We start from the raw sequence: 12130 nt of genomic DNA on the forward strand, positions 1-12130 counted from the left end.
AGTCGGCATCTATAATGAATAGCAAACTCTGCTTCAAAATTCTTAATGATTCAAAGTATTATTACTGGTAATGTAAAGCAGAACATCTGTCTAACTGCATTATTGAGAGCCATTTGTCTAGATTTTAACAGCAATCTCTTAAAAGCAAAGCCCTCAGCTCTCTGAAAAGGCTGCCAAGTTTTTAAAAGGTATGACAGTGGTACGTCATTTTCCATCCAGAAAGCAACAAAGGTTTCTATTATCTTTAGTCTATATCCTGTGCAAGACACCCAGCAGAAGCAACCCAATGCCACCACGTTAAAGGCGGGCATGTCTGGGGCTTTATTCAGACATTGTTAATTCAGTTCAACAGCACAGAAGCACTTGCAAACTAAGTGCTGGCCGGTCAAGCTAAAAAGCATTTTATTAGCTCAGTGAATGAGTTTACTGCTGCATTTGTGCACAAGGAAAACGTGACAGGAGTAAAATTTAAAAATACTAGCTCAGGGTCCTGTCTGAGAGTCCTGAGCTGAGATCAGGCTGATGTAGTTCATTGACATTGCGAAGTGAGAGATAAATGAGTGCTTCTGCTCCTACCGGCACCTTTCTCCATGCAGCAAGGCTGTGGCACTTCTGCAGCTGAGCAAACTTTGCCACTTGCTGTGCCTGCAGGTGTCTGAAAAGCCACGCTGACCCAGCACATCCTGACCCAGGAGGTCAGGAGCATGGTGGCCCCTGCTGTGCCATCCCCTACTTTAACTTCACCTTGCTGAGACACTCGTGGACTGAACTGAACTCCCTGGGCCAGCTCACAGAGCTTGAACGATGCTGGGAGTGAGGCAGGTGATAGCTGCAGACATGGTCCTTTGTGAGAAATCATGGCGAAAGGACAGACTGCAAATAAAACAGCCTCGTTCAGAGACTCTCCTGAGACTCTTATGTGGAAACAGGCTGAACACGTGATGGCTTATGAGTCAGCATAGAGAGACCACCCCAAAGTTGTTGTTGTGTCCTGTTTTATTTGTGCATGGTCTCATTGGTTTAGCAGTGCTCTGCAAGCTTTGTTAGGACACAGCTTTGTTAGGGGAACTCAACTAGGAAGATTTCCATCTGCTTGATCTGTCAGTCACTCAGATAATCATCTTTCAGATAAAACACTCCAAAGTTTTCAGTGAGATACAGCTTCTGCTATGGGAACTTTTGAAACAAACCACTAATAAGTATGGTTTTCAGCTCTAAGAGCAAGTCATTTTAATATATCATTCTTCCAGCTGTCCCCTTGAAATCCCTGTGCATTATGGGGAGATCAAATGACCTAAGCCCTATTGGAAGATAAATTGTTGAAGAAAAACAGAGCCAGGCACACATTCTCTTTCACGTTTGGCATCTCAAGATCCCTCCCTTACTTACAGAACATGCCATGGGGCAAAAGACCATTCAAATACAGGGGACTTTCCCAAAAAGTAGACCAGAGAAACCAGGGCAGTACCTCTGCTTTTCCCTAGCCTCTTCAGAAACTGTCCCCATGTGGATGGTGCTGGTTTATTCCTGGAAGAATGGAGGGTCGAAAGAGGCAGTTCAGTTTGTTCCTCTGACTTCATCAGATCAGCATTTTAATCGTAGGGAAAGGTCAGGTGGACCATTCTCCCTCCTCCCCTCCTTTTGCAGCGCAGACAGGTGGGCATTCACTATGCCAAGTGAACTGCTTATGGAAGGATCTCTTTCTGTCACGCTTCTGCTTGTCAGGTTAATCCTGAATAAAATGGAAGGCCAACTTTATCTTCACTGTAAATCTTCTGCTTTGGCCTTCCAGAACAAATGCCGTAAAAATCAGAGGATGGCAGAGGACCACAGGCATTACGCTGATTTCACCCAGTGAAGGAATGCCATCTGCTCATGAAGTAAGTTGTTCCACCCTCTGGTTTGGGAAACAGTGTGAACTAAGAAGTGAACTAAGTTCCACCCAAACTTGACAGATGAGTTTTATCTCCATTTAGCAACTAAACGAAGAAATCTGGAGGCACAGATAGTAAATGGGTTGGAAAGAGAGAGTTTGAAGCAGTCCTGAGAACAAAGCCCAGGACTCCTGTTTTAGCCATCAATACCACATCGTTCTGTGGAAAGAAAGGGAATAGGTAGCAGGGAGTGTCGGGGAGCAGATGGGTCCAGGGGAGAAGAATCTGTTTACTGAAGGGATCAAATTCCCATTGGGTCCAGTGGGAAACCTCTGCCTGTAAATTACACCAACAATTAATGCACATGAAAGACTTACCAGTAGTTGACTGGAGAAAAGTGCAATGTTGTGGTGCTTCATGGCTCTAGGCTCAGGAAAAAAAAAAAAAAAAAAAGTTTTACCTTCAAATTGTCCCTTGTTGAAAGGTGGAAAAAAGGCAAGATTTCTTTGGTAGACTAGTTATTTCTCCCAAAGGACATTTCCATGTCAGAATTACTCAATTTTCTAATAAGAATCGCCATGAAAGTTTCGCTGTTCTCATTAATTCCACCTCAACCTACAGCACCTTTTGAAAAAGAAGGCTGTGTTCTTCTTGGAGAACAAATCACAAGGAGAAAAAAAAAAAAAAAAAACAGCCTTGTTCTCTCAACCCCCTGAGGGAAGGAGGTTTTACTGTGCCCAGTGAATTTCTTGTCGAGCAGATGTTATTCTGTCAATCAATAGACAGTCTAAAGCATTCATTCTCTTCTGTGTAGCTTAGCACTGCCTGTGGGTTGAGGGGTCCCTACTATATTATCTTTGACCTCTCTTTATGAAATCAAGGACAAATTCTTGACTTCTAAAACCTTCATTTCTTTATAATAAGATAGGTCTCCACTCAGTAAAACAAAGGCCATAACAGCACAACAGATCATCGGGAAATACTAAATCTTGGGTGTGAATTTGGTGTCTTCATTGATTGATGTTTTTGCCTCAAAGTCAGCATAATTCAACTGCCTTTTCTGAAATTAAACTGTCTTTCATGACAGCAGCACAATAGTGTGCACATAGCTTTTAGGACTGTAGGAACCAAAGACCCACCAGTTTCTAAACTAGGCTGGACATCCATATGTATAGTTGTACAAAAAAAAAAAAAGAAACTGTACGGCTTCCCCTTAATGCTCATTCCCCACCTTCTGCAGAAAATGCGGTTTTATCAAGGGGGAAAAGGGAGACTGGTGAGATTGCCTTGGACTGTTCCCAGTCTCATTATAGAAGATGGTCGCTCTCTTTCAAGGGTTATGTCCCACCATTTTCCAGGCACATTCTGGTCCAGCACTCTCCTGGGAACCAAAATCAGTCTGCTCTGACCAAGAATCACAGTCCCTCATCCTTTCCTGAGGAGGTGATCAGTGAGTCCAGCAAGCAGAATGGCTCCAGCTCATGGATCAGCACTTCTATCCTATGGCCCATCAGGCTCTGAAGGCCAACAGGTGCAAATAGACCGTCCATGAGACAAGTGCTTATTAAAAGAACAGGGAAAGGCAACAGGGAATTATTTTATATCCTGGTCTGGTGAGAAGAATGTAGTCATGGGGCTAAAGTCTGGCAGAGCACGACGACGTGTGGGTGATTAGTACGTTGCAGATATAGGATTTGCAAAGACGTGAAAGCCTGAGGTTCTCAGGTCTCCATACATCAACCCTACCACACACAGCAAAGGGCCACCTCTCCACAGGAGCATGTTTCATTTCATGAAGAGCTGCTGGCAAATACCACTTCAGTTCTGCATTTCACCTGGGTTCTTTGGAAAAACGGGCTTTCATCTTCTCTTTCCCCAGAAGCACAAATCCTCCCCCAACTTTTCTCACAAATGTGATGATGACACACGTTGTGTTACCTATCTTGGCACAAACAGGAATAATCACACAAAGGCAGTGTACCTGTGACAGCAACATATCCAGGGCAACTTTCAGCCCTGCTATACCAGAGTGAGTGAAATGAAATCCCTCCCCATCTCTTAAATTCCTGGTACATTTTGGAAATGTTTTCCTTGCTGTTAACACACATCAGTGAAACTCTCTGCTGGTGTTAGAAGACAGTGCTAAAGTTAACCATTATCAGCCCACACATTTTTCTATACAACCAACTGTCCAAATGTCTTGCACTTTCTGCTAAATGTGATGAACTCTAACTACAAATGTCCTTGAACGTATTTTATACAGCAGATATATATCCCCGTTACAGATAAAGCCAAGGGGACAGCTCCAATGGATTGAACAGAAAAAAAAAAAAAAAAAAAAAAAAAAAAAAAATGTCAAAAGGATCTCTAAGCCATTACAACGAAATGCAGCATAATACACTGAAAATAAGATTATGCTATATAAAGAAACACAAGTAAAATCTATTCAGGCAAATACCTCTCTGTATGAAAACAACTCTTTTCATGTATTGCAGAGGGAAACTATTGAAGAAAAGAAGAAGGTTGAAATTTTCCATTGATATAAAAGTATTGATGTGATATAATAAATATATCTGTAGGCATACAAAATGCCCAGGGAAGCAAGGTAACCACCAGCAATTATTCTTGACTTACATATAGATAAGCAAATGTTCCTGAATATTTTGATACTGTACGCAAAAGACAAGTATTATAAACAAATGCATATACCTTCTTAGTTAATGTAGCTTAATGTGTGTTTGTGTCTATAATGCAGCAGTTGTCCAAAAATATGCAATATAAAGCTGCTTAACTTGATATAAAGTGCCATTATATTACATGCAAACAGCCTAAGTTAAACAGCATGGCCATAAATGCAGCCAGGCTGGGCCCTCAACAGCTGAGGCGACAGTTTTAAAATGTTCGTGTCATTTCATTTGGCCCCCTGGAACAACAATATACATTTTCTTAATTATGCAATAACTTGTTGTTTTATTTCACAAACCCCCTGCTTTAGAATGAACAGTGTCTTCTGCCTTGCAAATCACCCCATATAGCTTTTTGTCCTCATCGTTTAGCATGTGGTCCTGTGCATTATTTATTGTGCCCAACCCAAGCCCTGCACTGAAACAGAACTATTAATTCATTCCACTTTTTTTTTTTTCTTTGTGTATTGTGTTTTCACCAGACCTTCTTCTTTTCAGATGTTCATTGCCTGATCTTCTCAAACACTGATATGAGACGTGGTGGGATTATTAGCCATTTTACGTAGAATTAAGTCAGATGCAGAGGATTGTGACCCATTTCTCCAGACCTGTGTTCTAGTGACATTTTGCAATAGAGCATTTGCATTTCTTCACCAAGGGATCCTGGGGGTCTCCAGAAAAAGACAGACCGAGGCCCACTTTAAAACTCTGACATGGAAAGTTTTGCTTGATTTCCAGGGCCAAAAAAATGTACTCTCTTGCTCAGTCCAGCTGTAGTTGCTGCCAAGTCAGTCTCTGGGTGGATTTTGCACCTCGAGGTCCCACATCCTCATTAATGCAGTCACAGGGAACTCTGGAGAGCCCAACTGGAGGCATTTTCAGAGGAGCTGGCAGAGTGCTCAGAGAAACAGCTGCGGCCAGCCTGGGGACAGAGAGTGAAATTCTGGTCCCAGCTTGGCCAGTAGAAGGGTTTCTGCACAGCCCAAAAAGTGCCTCAAGCTGTGAGCTGCTAGTGTTCAGCACTGATTTGCAAGAATGCCAAACGTTGATATTTCCCCCATTGCCTTACAGGAATTGGGGGTTAATACCCAAATCCTAGCCTCTTTTCCCTTTGGTAGGTGCCAGGTCTCCTCCTGCTTAGCAGTGCTCCATGGTGGTGAGGCAGGAATTGTAGGGAAGAGCTGTGCATTACCTTTAGGTTCTCTGTGGACGGGGAGAAGATGACAGCTGAGGTTGGAAGGACAAGCCGTGACCCTGAAAGTTAGGGTGCTGGCCTGGACCGTCTCTATAGAATTGCCTGCAGAGGAATATTCTTCTTCCACAGTTAAAAGAGAAAATGGACATGTGTGGTCTAAGTGGCATTGGCAGTAGAGACAGGGAAGTGCTGGTGGCACATCCAATGTTTTCCCCACGAAGGGTTTTTCCTGGAACCCCATAACCAAGTGTCTCATGGACCACACTGCACTATGTTAGCTGCTCCAAAGCTAGAATATTTTCTGTAAGGAATAGGAGAACGCTAAGTCCACTGCTGTTCACTTTAGGTACAACAATGTCAATAAAACTTGTTTAATGAACCACTTAAAAATGGCCATCTGTTTTTGAGCTGATTTCTCTTCCTTGTATGGGTATTCCACCAACCCCCGCTTGCCAAATTGCCTCTCAAAAATACAAAACTGAACTTCAAGCTCCTCCACGCCCTGTGCAATCCAGTGGGCATTCTGTTTTGTGAGCAATTCTTTGGATTTTATATCTATTTCACTCAGTCCCGGGAATCTCAGCAGCTCTGTTAACAGAATAAGTGCAAGGATGCAGAGGAGACAAAAGCATTTTGTGAAATGCGGTCATATTCATTGTCACTGGAGCAGCACAGCTATCTTCCCACTTGACTTTAGGATAACAATAGAACTGCTTTGTCAGCCAGCCAGCAGAGCAGCTCGGAAGACACAGCGCAAAGAAGCAGAGAGGTTCAAGTTAGCAAACAGCGGATCCTGTATCTCTTCCCTGCTGGGCACCACAGTCACTCAAAGAGGAATTCTTTTACACAAAACACATCCTCCATGGATACATAAGATTTTCACCTCTTTCCTTTTGAACCATAGCATTTAGGAACATTTGCAGTCCAGCATAGTAGGACGAAGTATGAGCCAAAGATCTGCCAACGGCCCCAGGGGTTGCCAGCTTAGTGGAATACGCACGCAGGGAGCATGGCTTCAGGAAGCATGTGAACACCAAGCTGAGAGCCAACAGGAAATCTGGGACTCCTCAGGCGACACGATGTACACTGCCACGGAATAAGGAGAAGTTCTCGGGGGAACCAAAGCAGGCTCACATCTGGGATTGGCAGGCAAGGAAGAGAGCAGAGAGAACGCAGGGGAAGAAGCAGAATGCTGCTTATTTAGCTAACAAGCTAGAGGATAGAGTGAGATGAGGGCTGGGACAACCAGCAGTAGGAAGATCGATGCTCTAAAACCTCAAGTGATTCAATAGTTCGGGACATAACAAAAGATGTTGTCTTAAGTTTTCTATCGGTCTGCTTAGCTACTAGCAGCTTTTTAAAGTATCACCCAGATGAATCCTCCAGGCTTTAAAATAAGCAAGAGATCTAAACCCAAACATCTCTGGGATTTGGCATTAGGGAGGCTTCCTGCAAAATGGGATGTCGGAGTTTCTCCCCTGGTGATAAGCTGTACCTGGGGTGGATGCTGATTTCTGCCACGCTGTGACTGGGGAGTAAGGTGAAGAGTAGCAACCAGCCCAGCCTTGGTATAGGTACTGCAGTGCCTGCGTATGAAAGACAGTGCAGAGCTGGGCATGAGGTAAAGAAGTTGCTGTAATGCAGAAATAGGAACAGAATAGGATGGCAGAGGGAGGGGAGGTGATAATTGTAGGAGAACTTTGGGTGGGAAAGGTCAAGAAGAGAGAACAAAGAAGGTAACAGGGTTAAAACCAAAATGAATAAGAAAATATATATATATATACAGAAAACTCCTAAGTGCTTGGCTCTGCAATACTGACACAAAACCTATGAGACAGGGAGAGGTTTTTCTTAAATCTGAAACTCACATTTGAAAGCTGCACCTTGTAAGCAATGAAGCACTTTTTGCCTAGGGATCTGAAATGTCATGTCTTCCCTGCAGTGATATTTTGGTGACAAAATGCAGCTGCACTTTAAAAGCAGTTTTTGCTTTTCACCTTGTCACTTTTCAGAACATCTGTAACACGTCGCGCTTTCATGGGTTTGAGCTGTCTTTGGAGGATCATGCTCCTTTGTTGTGCTGGGAACAGTTCTGAAGAACTCGGAAACCAAATGTGTTTCTTTCTTTGACTAGAGCAGGAATTTTGTTAGGAAGTGCACGGTGTTCAGGTTTTGGCCTGCATGATAACGTCCTTACCAAAGCCAGGTTGTGAGACCAGGAGATGTGATAGATTGTCCCCTTGGCTGAAGGTGATTGAGCTTATCTCAGGTCGGTACATCTGCCAGGTTGAGAATAATAATCCATGACAGTACTTGGAAATGAGGTAGAAATCTAGCCCCAACTGAAGGAGAAAGGCTGTTTTTATTCTTAAGTTCACAAAGACTGGCTTGGTGGGTGAATGTTCCCTTGTTCTTCAGGGAAAGCTTTCTGCTTACAAGGAATATTATGTGCTAAGATAAATGGGAAATACACAATAATATTATCCTGCAGAATAGCCTGCTGTATGCAGCAGACATGTTCTTCATGCCCAATAAAAGAATATGAACCAGCACTGACAATTTGGCAGGACACAAAAACAAAGCAACCATGTTTTGGACAGCTGTTGTAGAACATAACAAAGTGCAGAGGGATGTTATCAGCAAATGTAAACATCAACAAAATTTACTGTTTCCCAGGTCAGTGCTTTCCAACTGTGTCAAGCAAAGGTCTTTTTTATCACTGGATTTGTGTACGAGAGGTGACGGTGTTGCAGAACAACACTGGTGAAGTTTTGGCTGGAGCTAAGGAAGGACGAGGGGAATCGGAGCATACCAGCATTATATATATATATAATTGTCATCAACCACTTTCCTGTCCTCTAGCACCCATACCTCTGCATTTGCTTGAAAATACAATAAGAAAGCCCTTTGCTCTTCTTTAAATAAATGTGGAGTTTTGGAAAACAAGGTTCTTGTACTAAAGCTAGATTTTGTAACACAAGGGTTGAATGTTGGGCTCCTTGCAATTTTGCCAACAGTGAAAAATTGCTTTTGCTTTCAGTGGACCTACCTGTTCCTACTCTAGCCCCACATAAAGCTTTGCTGATGAATTGCATACAGATGCACATGCAGCTCTCAATTATCCAAAGTAACTGAGAGAGGACTGTAACTTAGATATGGCAAAAACACAATGTAGTACAGAACACGCATTAAACAAGCTGTAAGAGCACAGGGACAGGCAAGTTACACTGAAAATAAAATAAAAATAATATTAATAAAAAAAAAAAAAAAAAAGACCAGTAAGGCAACTTTCTTGTGTGCCCGTTCACCTGAAGAACTCACTGCCACAGGGTGCCATGGATGGCAAACCAGGGTTTGACAATGTTACGAGAAATAAAAGTTGTTGACAGTTACATAAGCTTTGATAAGAACGTCAAGGCTGGTCAGCCCACACAACTATAGTTTCGAAGCCAGTTACATGCCATGGGTTTTTATAACCTTTGCTACATGCTTGTGGTTGGTCACGGAGACCTTCAGAGACATAAGGCTGTGAGGCAGTAGCTCCTGGGCTGACCCAGGTGGTCAGTGTGTTTCGCACACCCTGCCCTCATCTTCTGCTCCTGTGACATGCAGCAGCGTGAGGCTTTGGTAGCCCACATAGCTGCCAGAGGATGCTGCTGCCTCAGACGTGAAGCTGCAGCACACACTGCCCAAAACTCCTGTCCCTGTGGGGCTCTGACCCAGATCAGGAAAAATGCAGGCAACTGGAATTTCACCGTAAATGTCTAAAAGTGGATTTTTGTGCAGCTTGTCTTGGCAAAGTAGTTCCCACCCACCACTCATGACAAAAAAAAAGTGGCTCATAAATGCAGAGGTTCCCCTCCCAAAACACGCGCCCTATTTCATAGGATGGCTCATGCCTCAGACATCTGCGAGATCAGGAGGAGCACATCGTCGCTGGGAGAAAACAGAACCAAAGGAGTCACCTACAGATAGAGGAAGAGATACCTCTCCTTTGTCCCATGGCCGCATTTGTCCAAGTGTGATCCTTCCTGAGACACTTCCCTCCCCTCTGCTACTTGGGGACATTTACTGAGCACACCCAGCACCACACCGAGCCCAGCCTTGGGAGGTTTTGCCACTTCCCTGCAAGTGCTTGGGAGTCTTGGTGAGGATAGTTTGACAGGGAGGAACTCGCGGTCTCCGAGCAGATCTGTTTACTCATTCCCCGTAGCCCTCAGAGCAGTGCCGTGCACTGCTGCAGCTCGCCTCGCTTGCAGACTGACAGCGCTGTCAGGTCCCATTCATTGCGAAGCAGCCTGTTCCTCACACCTCCCTCGCTCCCCTGCTGAACGCGGTGAGATCTCAGGAGCCGAGCCTGCCCGCAGACGGGGCTCGGTGATTGATGCATAGCAGTAATTGCCAGCGTTCATCTCCAAATAGCGAAACTTCGCTTCATAAAGGTGTTTTAGGGTGGGAGGTGCAGGTCAGGACTCCTGCATGCTGATGCTTTTAGAGACAAGCCAGCAGGGAGCTAGTAAGAACAAACTCAGCCCAACAAGTTGCTGCTGGTGAATTAAAGGGGAAACCAAGCCCAAGCGCCTTTCTCATTAGTTCAAGCTGTTCTTACCTGGAGGGTGGAAAGAAGGACTTGCAAGCCACTGGCTTCTTGTTCTGCCATGCTGCTCCCCACTCACAATCCCTCTTTCTAGCAGCAGACAATGCAGCCAGAAAGCAAAGCTGCCAACTTGCCTGGCTGCTGCCCCTGTGCTGTTTAAGAAACGAAGAAGCTAAACACAGATCCCCAGACACGCACACTGCTACCACCAATAATCACAGCAATGCAACTCTAGACCTCAGCAGGAGAGATAAATGTACCCCCTCCCTCCGAGCTCTCCCACTGTGACGAGAAGATTAATTCCTATATAAAGAATCCTGGGGATTAAGTAAAGTGCTCGGGAAAGGTCTGGGTGCTTGGTGTATGGCAGGGGGAGTGTGGGGAGGGTGGCAATAGCAACAAGAAAGCAGAAGAGCTACAAACCTCAAAGAAAGCCAGGGAGAAGGGAGGGAGCGCGCTGGCAGCCTGACAGTCATTCCCAGCTGACCTGCTGATCCATTCCAGCCCCTGCGTGGACTCGTCTCTGTTTGACTCTGCTCCAGTGAAACCGGAGACGTGGAGAAGGCAGAGGGAGTGGGAGAGATGCCCTCCGTCTTAACGAGCGCTGACAACGAACGGAAGATACAGCCGGCATGAGGGACAGGTGGAGCAGGATTGCTAAGGCTCATGGAGGGTTTTGGGCTTGCAGCCCCGATGCTTCTCTCCAGTCACAGCTGTGAAGGCCACGGGCAGTGCCTCGTAGCGGTTGCAGGGCAGGGAGCGCATGCAGAGGGCATCTCGTGGCTGCATGGCAAAGCCCGGGGAGGAAAGGGAAGCACTCGCATCCTGTGCAGCCTCTCTGCCTCTGCAAAGTGCAGTTCTGGGGGAAAGCTGGCTCCAAGGGCCACTACGGTGATTCACACATAGCCATCCGTGTATGTGAGGATTGTAGCTCAGAGCTGAGATCTCTCCCTGGTGCGTGAACCATGCTGGGGTATGGCTGTAGTTGTAGCCTGAATTCCTAGGAGGGCACAGAGACCACTTTTAGCTTCAGCCGGGTGATATCAAAGCGCTTGGTAAACAAAAAGGAGCAGGTAAAGAAGCTGAGTGGAGGGCTGGATGAGGTTTTTCCAGGGAAATGTTTTCAATGTGAGAATGTCAATTAGTCCAACACAAACATTTTTTCAGGGATGCAGAAATTTCAGTTCAGGTTTCTTAACAACAGAATGGCACCACTTCAGGGAGATTTGTGGGCTGACATTGGATATAATTACCTGATATGCAGAAGATGAAGGATAGATCTCGTCTTTCCTATTTAGGGACATTAATTTCAGTTTTTACCTCTTAAATAAGTACCTTATGGTGGTGTGGGTCTCTTTAGCCCTTCCAGTAGCAGTGTTTCCACTTTGAATTAATAACTGAAGACTTTAGAAGAAGTAACATGAACCTTGGTCTCTGGGCACAAGACAAATGCTTGCAGGACTCAGTGCCACAAAGCGACATATCAGACAGTCAATGTGTGCAGGCATTTCTTTGCTGAAGTCAATGAAGAAATCACAGCTCAGAGCTAAAACCCTAATCTTCTAAGAAGCAGTTCAATGAAGAATAAACCACTCTATTCTTTGCTAGGGACTGTTTTCACGTGAAGATCTTTCCACACTGCAGAACCTTCATTGATCAAGTGTTTTAGGCAAATGCTAAGACAAATTCTCTCCAGCTCAGCCCAGTAATGTGTGAACAAGTGACACAAGCGTGGCATTCCTTGGTTTCTGTGTGTGCCAGCAGGGTCCCAGGACGTCAC

The 12130-nt window shown here is 44.8% G+C and overlaps 1 protein-coding gene across 5 annotated transcripts in view; it reads right to left on the reverse strand.

The window, feature by feature from the left end:
- AGBL1 (ATP/GTP binding protein like 1) overlaps positions 1–10898 on the reverse strand; it is a 286972-nt gene extending 276074 nt beyond the window's left edge. For 3 of the 5 annotated variants that reach the window (XR_004753622.1, XM_035336078.1, XM_035336081.1), the window contains exon 1: positions 10363–10602. Coding sequence is in view for 2 of the 5 variants with exons in the window: in XM_035336078.1 (XP_035191969.1) it covers positions 10363–10413 (51 nt within the window). In the remaining 3 variants the exon portion in view is untranslated. Of the gene's footprint in view, positions 1–8624; positions 8644–10362; positions 10603–10773 lie in introns of those variants that run through there. The other 2 variants (XM_035336082.1, XM_035336079.1) reach the window with 2 other exon arrangements.
- Positions 10899–12130: the final 1232 nt, after the last annotated feature.

This window comes from Oxyura jamaicensis, chromosome 10, assembly GCF_011077185.1.
Source record: "Oxyura jamaicensis isolate SHBP4307 breed ruddy duck chromosome 10, BPBGC_Ojam_1.0, whole genome shotgun sequence".
Lineage (NCBI taxonomy): Eukaryota > Metazoa > Chordata > Aves > Anseriformes > Anatidae > Oxyura > Oxyura jamaicensis.